Here is a 24,375-nt window from a genome sequence, read left to right as displayed (position 1 = left end):
TATGGTTTTACCAGGAATGTATCATATCATACATATCAGATGCTTATTTCAATGACAGCTGTCAGTCACTGAGTCACCTATAAAAGTCTTAATTATTTTCCTCTTGAATAGAAGAGCCTGCTGCTTGGCAAACAATACAAAAAAGTAAAAAAAAAATCAAATATTAACAGCAATAATCTATTAATCTTACTGACAGTCAGAAATTAGACCAGCTTAGATGTTAGCTGGTAATGACTAATAATCATAAAAAGCTGTTATAGAGCACTTTTTGTTCACTTATTGATGAAGAGATTGTTTTTACTTGCACTGCAGAATTTTGTGTTTGGATTAATTGAAAATTAGCCTGTGTATTATGTTTCTAATCTGACATCAAATGTACCTGATTTTAGAACTTGGAGATAAATCTTTTTTTTTTTTTTTTTTTACTATGACCTGATTTACGAAATGTAAGAGTGGAGGGAGAGCCTCCTTAATCTTTTCATGACTGTACATGAAACTGTTCACCAATGATAAACAGATGTCTGGGGTTGAGTGCAATTAACTGAACGCGATGTGGTGCGCTCTCTCTAGTTCAACAAATCCTGAAGTCTCCCATGCATTGGAAGTATCGTTTGTGCCAGTAAAACCCTTCTTCTTTTTCCCCTATTGTTTTTATGGGACCATAAATAGTCCAGCCTAAATTAATGAGGCCACAGAGACAGTGATGGAGGACTGAGGGGATAAAGGAATGAAGACATGAAAGAAATGATAGATTGCATCATTATAATGCAGCATATCTTACTTAACAGTAACTGTTAGCTTTGGAAGTTGCATGTTCCAGCATGTGCTAGTTTCAGTCTCAAAATGTATGCAATTACACACACACACAAACACAAAGACTGACAATGTTTTTCATAGCATCACATCGCCTTGGTGAAACTTAAGTATGCATTCACACATGGACACAAAAGGTAACTCAAGTGCAAGACAAAAAAAAAATAAAAATCCTGCTCAAATCCTGCTTAGTTTTAGGTGCAACATCACCTGCAGTTACAAAAATATAAAAATAGAGTCAATTTTCCCCACCTGTGGACAATTTATTGAGTATCTCGTTTAGGCTCAGAGCAGCTGTAATTAACACTAAACCTCACTTAGCTGACAGCAGATTGCTCACCACTCCACATTGTTTTACTTAAAAAACCACACAGCCCTTTTGTGAATACAACAATGAGTTATTCTTTACTAGAGCGTCCTCAAGCTTCATGGAAAACCTAAATTAGCATGGAGTGAAAAGTAAAATACACTTAATATGATTGGCTTCACATTGGACCCAAAACATTTCTGTGGCACTTTGAACTAACAAAGAAAAACTGCTTCGATTATTATGTTTTAATGAACTCTAAGAAAACTTTCCGAAAGCTTTCTTTGTTTTTACTTCAAAGTCTCTTAGATCACAATTTACTGATGACAGTTTGAAATGGGAAAACTACTCATTACACCTAAAAATGTCTCAGTGCAGAGCGCTCAGATATAACTTGACAACTAGAGAGACCGTAGCAAGAAATTGACAGGGTGACCAAAAACAGCTGAGTTTATAAGCACACAATTCCTCTTCAAGAGGAATTATAAATCTGTGGCGGGTTGTTATTTTTACAGGATTTCCAGCAGCTTTCCACAACAAATCATTATAAGAGCCTTTAATGACAATGAAATTAAAAAAAAAAAATGTATGAATGAGATGCAGCACTACAAAAACAACAAGACAAGAAAGAAACGCTGATGAAAGACATGTGGATCATAATTATGTGTGTTCACCTGTGGTTGAGTTGTGGCGTAGTAATTTACACCCTGTTTAACTGATAATGCAATGCAGTGCAATCTATCAACCAACAATCAAGCAGTCTGCAGCTTACTTAACACAATCCATCACACTCCCAACCCTTAAAATCTTTATGTGTGTTGATTTGTCACTCAGAACAGCATTAGCATGGTAAGTACATGCAGATCCAAACCACAACCAGGAACCTTTCAGGAGCAATTTACATGTAAATCGATGGATTAATTGGCTAAAGCTCATTAGAGTTGAGCTCTCATCAATACCTTACAGCTCAATTAACCCAGACTTTGAACTGTAATTCCCACCTGTCCACACACACACACACGCACGCACACACACACACACACACACGCACACACGCAAACACACACAAGCAATGCCAAGTAGAATTTATGACAGAGAAACCACAATGGATGTATTTATTGGTAAACTTAATACTGATGTTTTGAAAATACACATAGAATCCTCTTTCCTAAGTTTAAATCCTCTTTATCAATGCACAGAGGACTGCAACAAATTACAACAAAAGTGCTTTTGTTCTTCAATAAGTAGGGGTGTAACCACACATTCACTTTATTAAAATTATATGGCTTTATGAGGAAAAAACAAGATTTTAGTGATATTTTTGAGAAACCTCAAAGCTGTGAATCATTGCTTCGGATAACATTACTTTCTTGACAAATTAGAAACTGTTTATAGAATGTGTAATGCGAATATCCCAGAATAATATCATAATCCAACTGGACAAAGAAGTGAAACAAACCAACATCCAAACCAACCAAAGTTTTAGTCATTTGGTTTATTTACTTTCAATTAGGTAAGTTTTGGTTAATATTCCGATAGTTTTCTTTTGTTTGTTGTTTTCGGCATTATAGCTCACTCTGAAGCCATATGCTCCACTTGCAACATTTTAATAATCTTGTTAAAATAAATAACATTATAAAATGTTCAACTTTGTGTTTGTTGGCTGCTTGGGATCTGAAGAGGATGGATCCTTCATGTTATGACCTGGCCACCCCTAGACGGGTCATAACAAGACTGATATGATAATGTCATAAACATGACAATGCATGTCATGAACATGAAAGAGTCTTCATGAATATTTATGACTGTTGTCATGAAGTGTCAAAATAACGACACTTTTGATGGAAAGTTGACACGTTTAATGGATTTCTAATACAAGTTTTAACACAACTTTCCTCAAAAGTGTCATTATTTACCGAATAATGCAAAGTTGACACTTTTAATGCAACTTTTAATGCAGCTTAAGAAAAACCATTTACCAGATATTAGTTACACAAACAGATCTATTGATCATAGCATGTTTTTTTTTTCCCCTCAATTATAAGACAAACCTATCTAAAGTGACCTTGAAAAACCAAAGAATGGGTAGTCGTGGAATTGTTTTAATCAGTTTTCTCAAGCATTTCTCAAGATTTTGCACTTTGACATCACCTTCGGGCTCTGAAATTGAACCCTAAGAGTGAAAGACCAGCAGAGCGGAATGAATGGAAAAATCAGCGTGTTGTATCTCAGGGCGTGGGCCGTGCTACCGTCACCTTGAAAAATGTCTCCTGCCACCCATTTGAACAGAAAGGGGAGGAGGGAAATGAATAAGCGAAGGTGGGAAATCTGTGGATGATGAGTACAGTAATCATGTCGGACACTGCTGTCTGCCATTTTGCCCGGCTAATCTTCTCACTGCCTCTAACCTGCCATGCATATTTGCGGGATGAATATGTGAATGTGTGTGTGTAATCCGCAAGAAAGGTCAGTGCTCATCTCTGAAGCATCCTTTAACCTTTAAAGGTTGGGTCCTTTGTCCTGGTGGAAATGACACTTCATTCAAGCTGTCGTAAGAGGAGAGGCTGAGACAAAGACTGAGGGCTTCAGTTTGACAGAAGAAGCAAATTTGTCAGCGCAAATGCTTGCTGCTACAAAGGCTGCTATTAATGAAAAGTGACCTTAAGAGGTGGTGGGGTAACTAAAACTACTAACCTGTGTCAGATATAAAAGCCTGTCAAGAAAAATAACATTATTTTTTGCAATTCTTAGGACATGAGTATAATGGCAGCATATGATCATCATTTAAACATGTTTTTAATGTCTTTCAAAGCCAGGGAAGTAGTTGTCACCTTAGACGAACACAAAGGAAACATCAGAATAGGAACATACGCGTGCACAAACACATCTGCAGGACTTTTAGGTGGTCCTCTGTGGTCTCAGGCTGGAATGTCCGTATTTGGCTCTACAGAGAATGTGAACGCTTGAAGAATGTACCGTGCAGGGAACGCTAAAGGCTTGACCACTGAGGCCTGACTGCGTTTAATCAGCACTTGCAAACTGATACACACGTACGTGTCCGCCCCCAGCAGAACATTTATCACACGCAAATAACCTACTCCTCTCTCACAGATTGTACACACGCAGACACACCAAACCGCATTTTGTTCCATCTGACATCATTTCAAAGTCAACCGACACAGATGAAGGTAAAATGTCACCACTTGGCTCCCCGTGGGCGGATAAGGATCGCTCAACTACTCCGCATATGAGTGCCGAGACCTTTTACTTCATCTCTATCAACTGTGGCAGCAGGCCGGATCACGGATGCATGGAGTCAGGATCATAGATCATCTTAGAAAGACCGGTTAAAATCTGGGAAATCACAGATGTTTGAAGGGGTAATATCTTAAGTGAAATACAGCGTGACATTAGAAAAGGGAGTGGATTGTGTGTCTTAACAATCAGTCAGTAAAAACCGGCATATTTTCAGGATTCTCTCACCGCCAAGAAAACAAAGATAGATTTCCCGTCTGATGCGCATTAAGCATAGTTCAAATCAGATTAAAGTTTTCAAAGCCAGTTTTCAAGCCGTCATCTTTGAGATTATGTCAGACTATTTTGTCATCCTTTTATTAGCTGGTAAAAATGCTTGTTACAGCAGGCATATTTACTAACAGTGACTCAAAACTGCTTTTGTAGTGTGCATGGGCGTGCACACTATTGCATGCAGCGTATTCACGGACCTGAAAGTCTGAGAAAATAAGTTGTGTAAAAATGACTTGTAAAAGCTTTTCTTTTTTTGTCAAAATTTTCTCACACCCACAAAGTGTGTGGATTTTATGTGACACACAAACACAAAGCACTGGATAGTTGTGAAGTGAAAGGAAAATAAATAGAATTTCTATTTATTTTTTAGTAAATAAAAATCCGACAAATGTGCCTTTGCATTCTGCCCCTGTTAGTCCAGTGTAATCAGAACCAGTCGTTCTAGCACGGCTTGATGTCTCTTAATTAGTAAGCTGAGTCTAACCTCAGCTGCAAAATACTTGAGAATGAGAGGGGAGGTAAACAAAAAGCCAGAGTTGTGACAGAATAGTTAAGATCAAAGAAAAACTAGATTTAGAAGTGCTGACAAAGTCTTTAGCTAAATTAAGCTGAGAACACTTGGAAAGACTTTAATATTGGTTTTACCAGACAGTTGTAACACAACTTGAACTTATTTGTAAAGAAGAAAAAGTAAAAATGTAGAAACACCAAAAGACTCCAATAGGTACAACAGAAACAGAATTTATTCTTTTCAAAATAATGCTAAAAATCATATATCCTTTCCCTTTCAGTTCACACTTCTGCTCTACTTTGTGTTGGCCTAGAGTACACAAAGTTACAGCAATAAAACACGTTGTTGATTGTGAAAGCAATATGTCAAATCATAAACTGCAAAAGGGGTATCTGCATTTTCAACTATTGTTTTTAGTTCTGGAAGTGTGTATTTAAAAGCTCACTTTCAGGTTCTTTGGTACTTATTACTTCTTTGGGTCTAGATATGTGTTGGGTTTGACACGATCTAGTCACACAGCAATAAGTAAGCAAAGTCTATAAGTATTAAAACTACATTTCTATTAAATGCCAAAGCAAATGTTTAAACATTTCAGAATCAGAACATGCACTAACTATGCCTATCTTTCCCCAAAAGTCAACAAGGAGCCCAGAATAAATAAAGTGTAATACACCATATTAAAACAGTGTCTCTACAGCCAGATCAACAAATAAGCCATCAATGAAATGAACACATTTGCAACTACAAGTCAAGTCTAAAGTGTTAGAGCAAAATCTAAATCAATGCTTAAGTTATTGAAGCATAAATACATGCATGTTCAACTTCTGAATGAACCAAAGATGATGTGATTTTATTTTGATATTTTCAGCTGGATGTTTCCCTGCAATGACAGATGCATACTTTCACAGTAAAACATCAGCTGATAAATCTCTTACTAAGACTTGAACCTCAGACCAGGAGTTCTCATTCAAGTCTCAAGTCTCTAAAGGGCAAGTCTAAGTCAAGTCTGAATTTGAGAGACCTACAAAAAAAGAGCATACTTGGCCAAGTCCTAAAATACTTCAGTGAAACAATTAACATTGACCGTTTTGAATATATCAGCATTGGTCCAACAAGGCAGAAGTGAACAAGCAATGTTTATTTAACATCTAAAAGTTAAATAATTGGTTTTACGGTTCTGTGACCAATCCCTAGATTTGAGTATTTAATGATTACAGAAGTATATTTAAATGTCCCTGTATTTATTTTGTTACTGCTTTAACATGTCACTTGTTGATTAACACGTAAGCGACATAAAACATTATGTTAAACATTGTAAATGTTATTTTACTTTTTTACCCCCACCATATATTTTTATGTTCAGCCCCTCTTTAGTGAGCTTCCATCTGGCTTTAATAGTCACAGCTTTGTACCCTCTGAATTGCGAAAAGACCGGTGGAGGCCTGTGTGTGTTATAATTGTTGCAGCATTTCAACTGAGAAAAAAAAAAAATAAAAAATTGATTTTGCTTTTCAAATGAAAAGCTTGTTAAACACTGACATCTGTAATGGAGACAGCCTGTTTAAGAGACATTTAGGTGGTGACACAGTGGCTTTTCATGACTCTGCAAGGTCTCTTTTCACAGTGAGTCCATAATGATTGTGACAACTACACGCATTATTACACATGCCTTGTAGGATGTGTTTAGATTAACTGAGACACTTGATAGCAGCAGCCCCTAGATGCGCCTAAGGTTACAGCTTGGGGCACAACCATATATTTTACACCATGTATTTTACAACATATTGTAGTTCATAATACAAGTATTATGTCTTAAATGCATTGTCGCTTATGGATATGATACTACTTTACACAAAAAATGACACACAATCATTTTAGTCCAGAGTTGTTATTAGGATGATATTCAGTTGTCTTTGCGTGCTGGCACTTCCTCTGAGAGAAGAGACCCACACTAACTACAAACGACAAACATCATTATTCAATGAAACGGTCGTGATTAGAGGTGGATTTTCTGACAATATATTACGGTGTATTAAAGCATATCAGACAAATAACAACAGTAATCAAATAAGTATTAGTAAGGAAAAATCAAAGCAGCAGGGAGACAAAGAAGCCTTTTGATTCTCAAATCTCAGCATACAAAGAGAACAAAACCAGGATGAAGAGTTTCTTGAGTTGAGTCATTTGGTTTGAGTAGAAATGATGAAGTGTGTGTCCTGGCTAACAGATGCAAATCTCATCAAAGTTAAAAAAAAATAAAAAATCTGTCAGGAGAGTAAATTTGGAAAGATATCCAAAGATATTCCACTGACCACATCTGACAGCCCAAATCTTTTATAAATCAAAGGACATTTGCAAGGTCAGAATGTTTTCTTTTTCATTGTCTAACAGTTATTTTATGTGAAATGAATCCCAGTATCAATATATCAATAAAGTTGCCAAAAAGAAAACCTTACACAGAGTACCTGGTTTTCAGCATGATCAAAACGACAGACATTTGTTTAGTTCCTTGCTCAGATCATGTCAACGTTTTCCTCCGTCTATCCAGCTTACCTCCCCTCATTTATCACAAATGACAAACTAACTCCCATGTTCTGCTCTGACGTTTCTACTTCCCTAGCTCTTACATTACATGTGTATCCAAACATTCATTTTGTGACAAGCGAGACGTTTCCTACTGTTTTCATTCTCCTGTCTGTCGCAGAGCGCGAAGAGCCCAGTCTCAACAGAAAAGGTGCTACACTGTCAGATGCTAATGTTGTGATGGACATACTGTAGTGGCAGATCCCTGAGAATGTAGAAATGTGGCAAGAAACACTGAGGTTTTTGTGTGTTTTTCACAATGGACCAATGTGGCTATCACCCGTTTCAGACGGAGACATGCATCTTGGAGCACAAATGAGTTATCTCAGCAACAGCAAAGTTATGAATGATAAGTAAACACAACAAATAATTTATGAATATATGCTTAACTACATAAACATAAACATGTTTAGGCATACTGGACTCCCCCCCCCTTTTTTTCTAAAGTATTTCAAAGGGGCGGCATTATGTATTTTCCAGACACATTGTGCTATTTCATAACACAATAAAATAACTAGGCTATCTTCAGTTGTAAAAACTCTGTATATATACCAAACATAACTTTTGATTCCTTGAAATTGTTCATACATCTATTTCAGCACGTTGTCACCACACTGCTCCTCCATGATGCTGTTTACAATGGTACTTAGGGGCAATTTACTGAAGGAGTCCATATGATGAGCTCAGCAGACTCGCAGTTTGCCAATTTCTGCTGCAGCTAGTCTGGAGGGGCTGAGAGGAGAAAACTGTTCTCTGGGAGGCAGGAATTAAACTGAGGACTGCAGTTCCAAGCAGGAGGAGCTTTGTGGAAATAGGCAGTGTTTCCACAGGAGATTCAAGACTCCCTCAAACATGCATGAAGTAATCAAAACAACACTCCAGGTATGTTTTCAAAGGGATTTACTTTACATAATACCTTCCTTCTCCCTTATTAAAGCTGAACCACAGACTGGTCATGTGGAGCATCCATGCATACACTGAGATGTCTCCATGGGAAATCATTTTAAAGGCACAAACCTAACTTTTCCCCAAAGTTTCTGGAAGAAAATCTAGAAAACCTAGTTAATGTATTAATTTATTTGTGAGGTGGGGGAAATTATGTTAAGAAATACTTGCTGAAACTTAATCACCAATGCCACAAGTTTAGGAAACCCTGTTGGCAATTATTTTTCACAGCTCTATCGCAAAAAGGGCAGCACTCAGTCTTCTGACATATTTCACAAGGCTGAAGCATGGAGAGGGATGGATTGACTTTTGCTTCTTCTATTATTTCTCATATTTTCTCAAATCCAGAGGTCCTCTCGTGAAAGCTTTGCATTACTAATAATTCCTAGTATACATTAAAATAATGTTTCTGTTACATTTGTTTTAAAAGGATTTGAGTGGTTAGGGGTCCCAATAATTGTGCCACTGGGAATTTAGTTAAAAACACGTCGTCTCATTAGAGTTTATGTTTTTCCCACATCAAATAAACAGACACACATTAAAGGTTGGATTTCTGTAAATTTGTCTGTGTGCAGTTATGGAGCTATTTCTTGGAAGTCTTTTTAAACAACTATTAAATGGGTGCGAGTAAAATTGTCTGTATCTATCAGTTGATGATGCATTTAAAGAATCTACTGCAGATATACATGCAATGACACACCACACATACACCTATAAATGACCTACTGTAAAGATGTTCAGTCAGCTAGCATGGGCCTCTCAAACAAACAAACGCTCCATGCATTCAGACCTCCATCAGTCTCCTGGCATCATTCTGTTTCTGTGCATTGGTGTATACGCGTGTGCGTGCGTGTGTGTGTTTGTGTGTATGCGTGAGCCTCAGAGTTAAGTTGAATTCCTGAGCCTGTGGTTACCAACAGCTTTGAAGTCCCAGCAGCACCAGGGCCCCGGGGTGACAGGCTTTACCCGCTGCCCCCAGCCTGCATTGGAAGGCCCACAAAAGAGAAAAGCAAACAGGCAATAATACCCAGAATGAACAAACCTTTTCTGCGTCCCTGGCTACAGCTTCCTTTGCTATCCCATGCCAGAAACACATTCACACACACTCAGAAGCACTCACGAAATCCACTGATATGAGCCACTTTATGTGTGCAAACACATAAAGTGTGTAAATTAAATGGGGCTGACATACATTGTATCAGAAAATGGTGGCTCAATTTTCACTTACTAATGTACTGTATTTGATTTAAGAAGATATTAAATTATTGAAAAGTTTCCTTGTTTGGTATGCACTGTACTAATTTAGGCTGAATTTGAAAATACTGTATAATCATACTCTATTTTTTGGTTATTGGGACTTCTTTCCTTACACACGTAACTCTTCTGCTGCTTTATGGAGAGAGTGAATATGATTACTGATATGTTATCAGCATGACATTCCTAGCTCCACTTTTATTTTATTTCCACAATAAGGATGAACTTATAGAAAAAGTTAGGGCTGATGTTAATAATTTACAACCAGTATCAACATGATCTTTTTGTATTGCAAACAATGGAAAATGGACAACAAAAAAATATGTTATAAAAAGTACCAACATAGACCTGTGAGCTATTTTAGCCACATTTGAAGACCTGCAAGCTAAGTTTGTCACAACACAAACATTTCAAATGATACTAAGAAAAGTCTATGCTCAATATGATTTACAATGCTGTAGGAAAATATTTTGAAGAGATAGGATTCTTTATATTTTAAATATAATTACAGTCTACCATTTGTGTGTGTTAATTAAGCACATTAGTCTCCTAGCCTCTACAACTACATTTAGGAGTGATACAGTACCATTAATATGCATCGCAGTAGAACAAAGCATTGTGTGATTTGAATGGAAGATGGTTCTGAAAGTGCGTCTCAGACAGACAGAACACTGTCACTGTGTAGCCCATACATAAACACACACTCTTACCGTCTTTTAAGTATTGATTATATCCAAATTTCAGTTATTTTGAAAATCCCCAGAAAACTCAAACTTAGAAAAGTGTATTACTTGCTTTACATTAAAAAAAAATATACATTTTATTTAAACAACTCAAATGCTTGAGTAAGGGAAAAAATAATATATGTCTTCCAAATCTAACAAATCCTGTTAGTTTTAGGGCAAAGTTGATCCAGGACACACTACACAATATTGGTCAGCGCCATTGACTGATGTTTTCCTTTTTGTATTTAGGCCAATGGAATTCCACAAGCTTTACATTGATCAAAACTGATTTTAGGGCAATCAATTGGTGCTTCCTGACAAGTTCAAACCACTAAGACCAGCAAATAAAAGCATTATCAAAAGATATGCTTAGACTTTATGTTTTTAATGGCCATTTGTTGAATTGCTTTCAGCTTTGGGCTTGAAGAATCATGACTTTAATCTGTTTTATTTAACGTTATACATTATGAAAATTACATTTTCCTACTTTTCTGTCACATTACAGTCGAATCAATCAAAATGACAAATACAATGGCATTTAGGGCAATGCAGGAAGTAAATAAATTAAATGGGTTACATAGCTTAGAATGATAGGAAGAGAAGGTTATTTTTGAATGTAAATCGAAGGAAGTGTAAATATCCGCAAAAGTTAAGCTAATCGTTATTATAGGGAATTAATGTAAACTAGGTTTCTTTAGAACATAAACTAATGAAATATTTACAACAAATTGTGTGATTACTGATTTGTAGAGGCTAATGACGTAACCATGTCAACCATCCCAACATATTTATGAAACAATTCTTCTTAAATATCCGAGCATGACATTTTTCTTGCACTTTCAGAATCAGGACTGCATCTCTTATTCAGATTCTAGGATGTTTAAACAAACCGTGAACTGGATTATAATACAGGGCACAGATTTTTAGGTTTTTTTTTCTGTGACAAACTTTAAACTTTGAAACAATATTTTGTGGCTAATCTAACCTAATGGCCCAGCTGTTTTCAAACCAGGAGGCTTTAGAGTGCAAATTTATCCCCAGGTAACCTATTCAACTTTAGATGCAGTATTATGATCCCTTGTGTGATCATAAAAGTGACTTTTAAACTATGAAACATCTGACCAGTGTTCTAGGTTTATAGAAAACGTCTCCAGAGTGAGTTCCTATAGTTACCTTTGCAAATGGAATACACAATACACTGTAAAACCATTTCTGTAAAATTTAAAGGAGCTTTCTGGCAGCTGGAGGCCAGGACGTACTGTAGGTAACTTTTTACATTAGTGTTACTGTATGTACGACTGATGAAAGAATGTTGCATTTTAATGTAGATGTTTGCACATAGTTTCCGAGGGGCAAATGGCTCAAGTTTTCCATTCATCCATTTTCTATACCAATCTAATCCTGTTCAGGGTCGCAGGGGGTTCTGAAGCCTTCCAGCGGTCAACGTGAGAGTAGTGGAGCCCAACCTGGACAGATCACCAGTCTATTATGGCGAAAGGGCCCGGGTGTAGATTTGAATCTGGCAAATATACTGTTAACAGTCTGGTTCAAGACCTTTCGTATGAGAACACTCAACTCAGGGCTTGTCCTTCTTTTCCCGCCTCTGTTCTTCTTTTCAGGTCCAAGAGGGCTAAATGCCAGGGAGCACACAGCCAAAGAGCTGCAGCAGCAAAAGCCTCCACTCTAAGCTAAACTGACAAGAGAAGAGGAGAGGAGACTTAAGCAACAGAACACCAGTGTTACAACAGAGCTCTGTACTGTATCCTTGGTTCACCCAAACAAGCATGCACAGGAAAGATTGAATTGATCTGACTGCCTGGATTCGGTTTAGAAATTTGTAGCGGAAGTGTATGATACTCAGCCGTAAAAAATGAAGGTGCCCTTTAATAGGGAATTTCCACTAGGAACAGGACTCTGTAGTGCCTGTCGTTCACCCATTGTGAGTGAACGCCGACACAGACAATGCGATGAAAAGGGTCACAGCTCACACATATAAATATACGGTATGCAAACACATGCTTGGGTATAGATCCAAAGTAACTGAGTATTTTTCTTCAGTCCTGGACAAGAGGAAGACACTGTGCTTACTGCAACTCATGGGGGACAGGCAGCACCACTGCTGTGTGTGTGTGTGTGTGTGTGTATGGATTTCAAAGGGGTTTGTGAGTGTGTGTGGAACTGTCGTGTTTTTGTGAGAGCCGGGTGGTTATATAATGGCCAACAAAAACAAACAGAGTCCTTCCAAGGGGACAAGGGGAGAGCCAGCAGCTCCATGTATTCACAGCACTCAATCTCAACAGTCTGGCAGACAAATATACAAAAAAATGGAGTTCAAAGAGCAATGTGTTTGATGAAAATCACGAGGAAAGAGTCAGCACAAATGCGGGAGCTCTGCAGTGAAGCATCAGTTTAATTTATTAATTAGAGTAAAAAAAAAAAACACACACCGTATTATAACAATGATATTTTCATATTTTATCCATTATAGTTAAATGTACTATACTTTAGATCTCTAAAAAGGAACAGTGAGTACGGTAATAAAGAAATCTTTATTGAATCATAAAATAAAAGTTGAATTATATAAATCTGATTACTTCTGACTCAAGAGCAAACTTTTTTTTTTCCAAACATCTGTGAGAAAGAGAGCAAAAATCTATCTGTGTGCTCTCACCAGGTTCTACGCAGAGGCAGACTCGCAGCCACAATGTCATTACAGAAAATCATTTAATTCATTGCGTGAGCGCACAATATTGCTGAACAGAGCTTTGGTTATTATTAAAAGCAAAAATAAATCAGCTCAGGCCCAGCCTAAGTATATGATTGGTCAAGTTGATGGAGGCTCGCGTGACAGCCTCAGTGGAAGATGTATAATGCGAGTTCAAAATGTCTGCTTGAGAGCGAAGCAATTCTGTGCACAAGGGCAGCCGCTAAATCACTTAAGCTGGAGAGTGAAGAGTGATATAAAACATTTGACGTGATATGGACCAAGTGCTTTGAACTCGGCAGCCAAGACCATCAGGCAGCGGGATGAGAAGAACGTGTGGGACGAAAGAGAAGGAGCAATCACCAGACATTTTGGTTTGAGTTTGGACAGCTAAAAACTCACAAAAAAATAAATAAATAAAATATGTTGATTATTTGTGCTTGTATCTATATCTTATGCATGATATGTAGCTAAAATGTGAATCAGAAAATTGTATAAATGTATATTAATATTAATAATAAATTAGAATGAGTGTTTATTTATTTATTTACAGTTATACTTTTGAAGGAAAAAAGGATGTATAGAAAAGTACTTTGTATATTAAATTTTATTTTATTAATTATATTTTAATTATGTTTCATTTTTATTGCTGAGAGGACAAAATTGTTAATATGAGCAACATTTAAAATGTATTACAGTTTAATCAGAAGGATGAATTGTAATTTATGATTTAATTAATTTAAAGGAAGTTTTTGGTAAAGTGTCTCAACATTTATTATGAACTAACACTCTATAAATAAATTGCATTGAATTGAATGCTAATTATGACATTCAATTTCCCAGGTAAAAGTCTTGTTGAAATTAAAATGTATTTTTCTAGACTGACCTAGACTTGGTTGATATAATAAATCAAGTCTAGGTCACAGAGATATATTGTTTAAGTCTAAAAGGACTAAGAGAAATTGAACAATATTGAAAGCGGGAAACTGACAAAACAAGACATTTATGTATAAAGCTAGACTCTTCAATTCAAATAAAAGAATTTCAGACAAATGATGCAAATGAGTTTGAAGAAGATTCGATAGTGTGTCTTTGTACAAAGATTTTTTTTTTTTTCTGCAGTACAATGCATATTGTGGAGCTGGTTAGTTTCAGGGCTTTGTTTCTTGATAAATCCAGCAAGAATGTAAACCTGGATCTCCTCTCACCGTACAGCAGAACAGCTGCTTGCCCATGCAACACATAGACACACACACCGACACACAATCCTCTCAACACACACACACGCACACACAGTTTTCACAAACAGGCCGCCGTTAGCTGTTTTAGGATCAAATTAAGGTTGCAGGAATTTCACACTGATGGTAGATAGGAGTAGGTTCACCTGCTCCATTTTGTTGTATTGACAGATGAAAGACGGACTTAGAGAGATTAGATCTGGCTTCACATTTGTGTGGAAAAGCTGAAGGCTTCTTGCAAGATATACAGTAATCCAGACGAGTGACACCACTATACATGTTGGACATTTCAGATTACCCTGCATCAGCGCTGAGTTTCTACATGATGAATAAATCAATTGACACCAGCTGCTCTGATAAGCATCGTATAGCTAAAATATGTTCACATGAATACTCATTGAATCGTTTTAGTAATGCATTCAGTCTTCCACAAAAAAAAAAAAAAGTACATGTACTCTCGTATATCTGCAGCTCGGATATGTACTCTCACGGCCTCACCCAGGCAGAGTGTGTGTTTTCTTTCAACGGCGCCACTGAAAAAGCAGTCTGACATTTAGCCAGCAACTCTGGCCTTGAGCACAAGCAAACAAACACGGACACAAAATTACATCCCAACAACGCACTGATCGTCTGTTACTAGTGTGTACTCAAATAATTAAGCTAAACATACTTTAGAGTCTCTGGAAACAAAAACAACTATTCTCACAATCCCACTAATAAAATATTTTACTGAAATAGCAGCAACTACATTAAAGTATTGCTGAAAATAAAAATAAAGGTTATTTTAATAATTTCACCACTCTTTAGTAAATCTTTCTCCTGTCTTCTTTCATTTGAAAACATGCAGTGGTGTGAAAAAGCATTTAAGTCTTTCCAGATTTTTTCCATCGATGCTTCTTTGTTCCCAGATTATAAAAAAACAAACAAAAAAAACAACAACAAAAAAAAAAAAAATCAAAGATACCCTGAGTAAGTACAAAAACAGTTTTTAAATTATGATTTTATTTAATCTAGGGGAACATTTGATTCAAACCAGCATGGCATTTTGTGAAAATAGGAATACACCAGAAACCTAAACGACATGCATTTGAATAAATCTGGGATGTTTTTGATGAACCAAAAAAAATCTCATGGAGTAGTTTTGGAAGGTCACTCTGTAGAGATTTTTAATCGGTTCATGTTTTTTTCATATTGTAGATGATGACTCACACTGTATTTCTTTGAACTCGCAAAGCTTTAGAAAACACATGACGCCTGGCGTTTTAAGATCATTTAGCCTACTCTATGTTGTCAGGGAGATTGTTTTGAGTGATTCTTCAGCACAAATAGTAACCAGATCTGGGTGTGGCTAGTAAAGTTGAACATAGGAGTCCACAATTTACAATTCACAATTTAAAAATGGGGGAATTTTCTATTTTCGTCTATGGCTTTGGTGGATAGTTTTTGTTTTCTCTTTGCAATAAAAATGTAATTTGAAAACTTACATAAAAAAAAGTGCAGTTAATTTTTCACAGCTGATTTTGCAGTTTTAGCTCAGAAATGATAGACATTTTTAACAGATTTCTCAATGTAAAATCACAGCGGGTTGTTCAAATACAGTTATAGGTTTTCATGTCCAGCTTCAATAAAATTTAAAATAGATCACAGACTAATGCGATAAAGCTTCACAACATGTGCCGGCTTGAGCATCTGTAACATGTGTATACTTGATAAACCATCCCTTACGCATCTGTTTCTATCATTTTTCTCCATGTGTGCAGCCTTGTAAATATGTTTTCCTCCTCTTTATGGTACCAGCATATATGGTGACTTAACGCCATTTGGCCATCTATCTGTTAACACAGAGGGCCTGGTGAGCGTGCGGCATGATGGGGGCCCCTGACGGCTGCTTGCAGGGGGCTGCAGGGGCCCCTTGGTGCAGCTGTCCCACTCCATAGTAACACAAGACCTTATTAGAGTCCATTAGAGCACTCTGAAACTAATAAGAGATTGTCAAATACATCCAAACATTCACACAATTCACAGAGACGCAGGAAGCGAATGGAGGGTGACAGTGAAGTGGGAGGGGTGAGGGCTTGCGTGTGCGTGAGTGTGAGTGTGTGTGTGTCCGTGTGTGTGGTTGTGTTTTGCGTGTGCGTGAGTGTGAGTGTGTGTGTGTCCGTGTGTGTGGTTGTGTTGATGGGAGTGCAACATATATGTCCATAACATCATTCCACTATATCTATCAAACTTATTTTGTTAAATTTTTGAGAAAAGCCTGAATAACAGAAAAATGCAACACAAATATGACAGGTTCTGTACTTTTTCTAGCTTCTGAAATATATATTAATTTGATATATATTTCATTTCCGGCCTCTTGTTTATTATGTTGTTTTTTTTCTGACTTTATCCAGCCATGCTGACTAAAATTATCCTTGCATCTGGGCGATGAGAAAATGCTTGTCTGGAGTCCAGAGTTCCAGAAAAAGAGCGTCCCCTGGCCCTGACAGCAGGGGCTTGACCCAGTAGACCGCCTTTGATCTTTAATTAACACCGGGCATGTCTCTGGAGAGAAAAGCACTGATGAACAAGGAACCATTTGGGACAAGCTACAAAAGCTGAGAATGCAATATTGAATATTCTTTGCTGTAGTCCTCAGTGTTGTTTCTGCTTTAAAGTCATTGTAGGAAGTATTTACTGGTATACACATCTAGAGACGGGCGTTTTGTAAAAAAGCTCAAGATCAGTAAGATTACGTTCTCTGTCGGAGTCTCAAGTCTTTTGCAGCTTCTAACAAGTTTTCTTTCACAATTGCCCTGTTTTTAACTCCATTTATCTTCCCATCAACTCTGACCAGTTTCCGTGTCCCAACTGAAAAATCCCCTCAGCATAACATTGCAACTACCATTCTTCGCCCTGAGGATGGTGTAATTAGAGTTTGTTTCACACTCTGCATAGCATTTGGTGTAAATGCCAAAAGAAATATGCTTAGATCACTAAATTAGGAAAGACATTTGAGCTATGTGGCTGAGACCTCTACAAGTTTCCTTCCAGGTTTCTTCTGTATCCTGCATGGATTGTGACAAACTGCAAACAAAACTTACTTTATGGCTTTCTTTCGTACGTGGCTTCTTATTAGCACATCTTTAAAGACTGGACTGTGATCCACATCTAATGACAGATGGATATCTGTCATTAGATATCCATCTAATGACAGATGATATCTAATATTATTAGATATCTAATATCCATTAGATATCTAATGACAGATATCTAATGGATATCTGTCATTAGATGTGGAGACAGATGGATATCTGTCTCCAGAGTTTAAAACATTTAAAATTGATAAATTACGTCCTCCCGCTTCACAGCTACATTCTAGTTTGTGTTGGTCTGTGAGAACGTTTTGCAAGGACCAAAACATGTGTGAAGATTGTGCAAGCAGCAGAACAGTCATGATGACCAGACAATGATATACAAATACATTTGCATCAATCTCAGTTTAACCTCCTGTCATACTTCCCCCCGCACCCACAGTCATCACCACAGCTATTCCATTGTAACTCACTCCAGTCTACTCCCTTTGTTGGACCTGTCTTTGCAGTTCTAGCTAAAATCTTCCAAAGATAATGATGTGTCAAAGAAAAGGTTACTACCAAATCACTACCGGCTGCACCCGCCTGCTGACGGACCTGGATAACACATCGTCTACATATAGAGAGATACATGCGTACAGCTGGACAACCTATCCAGAGACACCTTGGGAGCCTTGGATTTGTTTGAAGGTTTCTCAAACAGAATGAATCCACAGTCAAATACGTAATGTGCACACAAAGACCAAGTATTTCACATTAAAACCCTTAAACTGACAGATATGAAGTGTAGGAGTCTTTACATCAATGTTTTCTCGCAGCCTCGGAAAGGTCTTTAACTTATGTAGATCAGAGAGGTTCCACACACAGGAAGAGATGAGACATTGGACATTACAGAATACAAAAAAAAACATATATATATATATATATATATATATATATATGTGTACACATATAAAAACAAATGTTTCTTACTTTGGCAGGTGCTGATTCTCTCCTCGTATCCTGGGTTACAGAGACACTTCCCAATAGGCACAAGCCACTCCCCCTCTGTGCTACAGTACATTCGTGGGGGTTCCTCCTCTTTTGAGTAATTGACACACAAGCCTTTGACCTCAACCAGGGACTGGGAGTCCATGGGCACAGTGTCAGGGAAGGAGGCCAAATTCTTCACAGTTTGCGGACACTTTTTAAAGTAAACTCTGACTGAGACTAAAGCCACGCAGGCACCCACGTCCTGGAATGCCAGGTAGAAACCTTTCTTGCTCAAAGGGCCCACCTCCCGCACCTCGGTGTTGAGCTTGAGGATGCGATCTCCAAGGTCTGTTTGGGTAAAGCTCTCATCGGCAGCAATGGTGTCAATCTTCTGAAACTGATGCTCCCTGAAGTGGCTTCCCTGGTCATCGTCTGTCTCCAGGTAGAGGAGGTTAAAAGTCTCCTTACATGTGCCAAGGACCAGCGGGATGGAGTTGCAGTCCCGCAGGGTGAACTTCAGCTCCACGTAGATCTTCTGCGCCGACTGGCGAGGGATCCAGTTGGTGCGAAGCCAGTTGTTCTGGCTGTACTCCATCACGTTGCAGACCTGGAAGGTCCTGATGGGGGTGTAGTGCTCGTCCACACCACTGATCTCCTCCCACTGCAACAAACAAAAAGAGGGAGGGGTCCAAAGGAGAAGCAGAGGGAAGCAGGAAGGAAATAAAAAGAACAGAAATACAGCGAATAAAGAAAGTAATGAGAAAATTAGGAAGTGAGAATGAAGAATAAAGATGGTGAAAAGAGAAGAAAATAGAGGCAAAGAGATTCATATAATGTTGAAGACAATTAGGGGTTTGGAATTAGAGGAAAAAAGAGGGAAGGAGGGGAGATAGAGAGAAAAATAGTTATCTCCACCCTGTAACCATTTAATGATGAATTATTTAGATCCAGATTCATTCTTTCTGAATACTAAACATCTAATAAACACTTAAGGGTGAAAAAAAATCACACTACCAGATCTTTTGTAAATGATTCAAATTAATTAAAAGCAAACTTGCTGCCATAGCCAATTTTTCTCTATTAGGGTGCTATGAAAATATCTCTAAGATAAGCCATGAAGTGTGATGTTTCCATCTCAGTTGCTCTAAATTTGTGTGAAGCTGCATAATTAATATTAAATATTAACAAAAATCTCATAGTGTTTTGTTTTTCCACCCTTACACTAACATGATCTCTTTAATTTCTCTAATAGTGAGGACTTTCAAGCTGTAGTCTTTGTTATTTGCATCACAGAACTACTTCTACTTAAAAAAGAAAACGTGCTGAATCCACTAAATGAAACAAAAAGAAGCTACGAGGTATAGACAGATGTGAGTGTATACCAGGAACGTTCGTGTCTATCTTACATTTTCCCTCCACTGGGAGAAAGCAAAGAGAGGAGAGGAGAAAAAGAGAGCTGGGTCATTCCTTTTGAATTCAACACAGCGGGAAGACTCATTGATCATGCTCTTCGGCTTTGCTGTCCGGGCAAATCAACACTGAGTCACAGCAATGAGGGATGGACACCTGTAACAGTGGGCTTATAATGGTTAAGATGAGATAATGGGTGTAAATGAGCAAATGGTTTTCCCTTTTCTTTTTAGTGAAGTTTTAATATAAATTTAAGTCCCTCTGTTGTGTTCAGATGTGTGAAAGAGTTCATTATATGACGGAGACCTGAAAAGTTATTAGTTCAGATTTTGGTGGATTTCAATTAGTGCATTTAAGATTTTCTGCAATAAAAAGAGAAATTATTTTTACACATGCACAGTTCAGAACTGAACTGTGCATGTGTATTTAATTTGCTCTAAATCACAATGTAAAACTACATTCCACATGCATCTATGGCTGCATGTGTTTTTGGGGTAAAGTCTGATATTTCTGTCAATTCTTCTTAGAAAAATATTACAAGTAACTGGATTTATGCCTGGACTTTGGCTAGGCCATTCTACCTCAACACTATGCCTACATTTACACAATTTCAAATGGTAAATCTTGCTGTATATTTAGTGTACATGTTCCCTGAATTTAGCTCTATCAAAAGTTACATCAACTCTGAGCATTCATATCCGTATTGAGATTAAAATACATACACAGGGACTCTATCTAATAATTATGTAACCTCTGAACTCTATTGGTTGGACTGGACTAAAGGTGATCAGAGTAAAAGGGGCAAAATATAAAATTACAACACTGTCTTTGTTAAAAAAAAAAAAAAAATTGAAAACTTTGCATCCTTTTTCATAGTTGAACGTTTTGTTGGTCACGTCTCATAAAATGACAGTAAAACACACTGAAGTTTTTCAGGCAAAATAAAAAAAAATTAAGGGGTATGAGTGTTTTTGGAAGGCACAAAATACTTGGGATATTTGGAAGGCAGACAAAATTAAAAGCCTTAAAAAGTACAAGCAGAAGTCGTAAAAGAGAGGGACATAATTAAAGGAAATCTCAGAGGGAGAGATTTCGTTTGTGTTTAGTCTCTCCCGTCATGGTTCCTTTGGCATCGCCTCATTCATCTGAGAGCAGTGAACGGTCCCTGAAGCTCTTACAATAACAGGGAAATGATGGGAGAATTCAAAGGAGTTAAATACAGAGGTGAAACTAAAGTTAACATTTCACCTGACTGTACTCACAGGTTTAAATGCTCAACTATAAATACAAGCACAAAATGATGTGATGACAAGTCAAAAGGGTTGCTGACAGACTTTAACAGAGCAGAAACCAAAAGGAGGACCAGCTTTGTCATAGTGATTAGTGACTGCTGACATTGTGTTTGATAAGAAAATCTACTTGTGTGAACACACTGACAAATGTGCATGCTTAAATGTGTTTCTCCATTATCATTAAAGATTTTGGTGTTTGTTTGCATTTTTAGGTCAACTTATCTTGTTGATTTTTTTTTTCTTTTTTTTTGCAGAGCAGCAGGTTTCCAGTTTTTCCAGCAATTCAGAAAAATATGCTTACTATGTCAAAATGATATTGGTACTAAGTGAATAATGTAGTATACACTAATACAACTGTGCTTAATTAAACTTTAAACAAGAGTCTGGACATTTAAATATTTTATTATTTACAACTGGATTTTTTTTTGTTATTTTAACTCTGATTTTATGTGTTGAAGTTAAATTTGTGAATAGTTTGTTCTAGATGCATGTCACCCCTTTTTAAATATGCTGGTTCTGACTCATGAATCACTTTGTATAGCTTGAGGCTATACATATTTGCTAATATTAAAGAGAACCATTTTAATATGCATAGGTATTGCACAATCTTGCTTTAAATAGATTTTCACCAACTATGGTCATTTAATAAATCAATGTTTCCAGTTGAAAGAAGTCATGGCTGTCCTATCTGCTTATTTTAATAAAAATCAAAGGAGTTCTAAGTTAACTGCATGAATCAAAGCATAACTTCTTCCATAGGGTTTCAATAGACTGTTGCTGAGTTTGAGACTTTACAATTTACAAACATGACAAAATTAGTTTGAGACTGCCTCCACAAAAGAGAAAGATTCACGATGAGTTAAATTTGACCACTACTTTGAGGTAATTATCTTGTTCTGCTGCATTCGGAGCATCTGTTTTTTCTGTTTGAAATGCTCCCTGGATTTTCTACTCTGGCTTCCTCTGCATGTGTGCATTTGTAAAACATCACAACTGCGTGCTGAGTCTACAGCTTTGACCTCAAGACCACATAAAGGACTTCATTTTGACAGCATGCTCTTACATTTCACTTCACTCTGCATGTCTTCATGCATCAGTCCCACATTTTAAGACAGTCTACATTTCAATATGTTTATTGTGAAATATCCAAGCGAGTTCAGACTGATACATGTACTTTCTCCTTTAGATAGGCCTATTCTGATTCACAAATGTTTGCAGAAGCCTCTAAAACATGTAAGATATTATTGCAAGATCTTTATGACATAAAAACATAAATGCTCTGTTTTGTTTTCTAATGTTTTTCAAGAGTAAGTTGTGTTAGAGATGCATGCAGCTATATGAAGATTTGTATGAAATTTGTCAAGCTGAATGTTTTATAATCGTGTGATTCACTCACCAATATATTGCTCAATAATAAATGTCCTATTGTACATCCAGTAGATAATTGTATTGGCGTCTACTCTAAATTGAGATTAATTATGCTATGTGCGGTAGCTACCTCATTTTAAAAATGCCACCATGGGGTATGGAAATTATACACTTTACAATTCAAAGCTTTTCTATCAAGTAGTTACTTTGATTAGAAAGGCTTAATGCTGGATCCTCAGCATGGTTTTCACAGAGAAGATGTATCACACCATTAAATAAACCCATCTTTACTATGAATAACTGGGTTCTGTGTAATTAGAGACCAATGTCAAAGTGATGACAATTTAAAGGTTCATACAAAAGAACTAGGAAAAAATGTCAGCCCAAAGTTTTGAGATTAAAGTTGCATTAAAGGTGCACAGGTTTGCTTTAGTCTTTGCCCCTCTCAGACTTGCTGAACACTGAAGTTACTAACAATTTGGATTTACAGTATATTAAATGAAGAGATAAGTGAAGACATGCAGTAAGTGTTACCTGTTGCAGGTAATATATAAGGTTTTAACAGAACCTCAGTTTAAAACTAAATCACCGGTTTAAACATGTGTTAACCTCTTACTGAGATGATGGAACTTTTGGACAGTTTCAAGTAGAGGAAATGGCATGATTAGCCATCTTTCCAAACATTATCAGTTTTATTTCATACCTCTTTAATATTTTTTTTTAGGAAACTAAAGGTGGATTATTTGCTAATCAGGAAAAAGAAAGCCATCACCTTATATTTCTCCAACGCAACTCTCCTCCTAGTTGTACTCTAATTGATATATAACAACACAGTGACCCTACACCTACCTCTGTGACCTCTGACTTTGACCCTTAATGGTCGCAGCTGAGCCACAGGTTGCTGTGATGCTGCCCTGGGTTCTCTGATCTGTGCTGTAGGTGAAACAGCAAAACGGACGGTAATGAAATGTGGTAAGTTGAGCTGATCAACACATAGCTATGGCAACAGGCAGTCCTCAAAAGCACCTAGTCAGCACTCTAATTCACCTAGTTCAAAGATGTTAGGGTCTTTGGTAGTTAAAGGGGGGCTATATAGGGTGACAGAGCACTTAAATGTAACTGAGACTGACAGATTTCAGAGGAAGTAAAATAGATCAACACCTGCCAGGAGTCTAAAACATCTTTTTTCAGAATTTACTTCATTATTGAAACATATTCCACATTGGTGCTTTGAGGTCTGAGTTTAGAATGTATTTTGATTAAATTGGCCATGAACCAACATAGTGTTGGGTTTGAGGATGATCTGACGAAGGGTGTTCTTTTTATGGCTTAGGGTTAAAAAAGAGCTTGAGTCATGCATGCAGTTGGCAGCTCCATCAAAGTCACGGCCTTGGCTCCAATACAAGATTTGTGCAATCATATATGATATCACTAGTTCTGAAAACATAACCTGATGTGCCAGATGGTTTGCTTCACGGAACCATCTGGAAAGTTCTTCTGGAGTTTTAAGTATGCTCAGAGAAAACATAATTGTAATCATTACTAAAACAAACAATGCTGCGTGACTAACGTATCAACTGTTGATACTGCCAGTGCAGGAGTGCTCTTAAAAGCTGAAATATCTACGATAATCCTCTGGTATAATACTCCC

General features: G+C 37.2%; 1 protein-coding gene across 2 annotated transcripts in view; it reads right to left on the bottom strand.

Moving 5' to 3' along the window:
* The window catches only part of epha3 (eph receptor A3), a 110,822-nt gene that overhangs the window by 73,612 nt on the left and 12,835 nt on the right, over nt 1-24,375 (bottom strand). For both annotated transcript variants that reach the window (XM_007557140.2, XM_007557141.2), the window contains exon 3: nt 18,655-19,315. In XM_007557140.2, coding sequence (XP_007557202.1) covers nt 18,655-19,315 — 661 coding nt within the window. The remainder of the gene's footprint in view (nt 1-18,654; nt 19,316-24,375) is intronic.

The sequence above is a fragment of the Poecilia formosa genome, unplaced genomic scaffold (genome assembly GCF_000485575.1).
Source record: "Poecilia formosa unplaced genomic scaffold, Poecilia_formosa-5.1.2 Scaffold84, whole genome shotgun sequence".
Taxonomy (NCBI): domain Eukaryota; kingdom Metazoa; phylum Chordata; class Actinopteri; order Cyprinodontiformes; family Poeciliidae; genus Poecilia; species Poecilia formosa.
The sequence above is the reverse complement of the archived record's forward strand: the minus strand, read 5'-3'. Positions and strand labels throughout refer to the sequence as shown.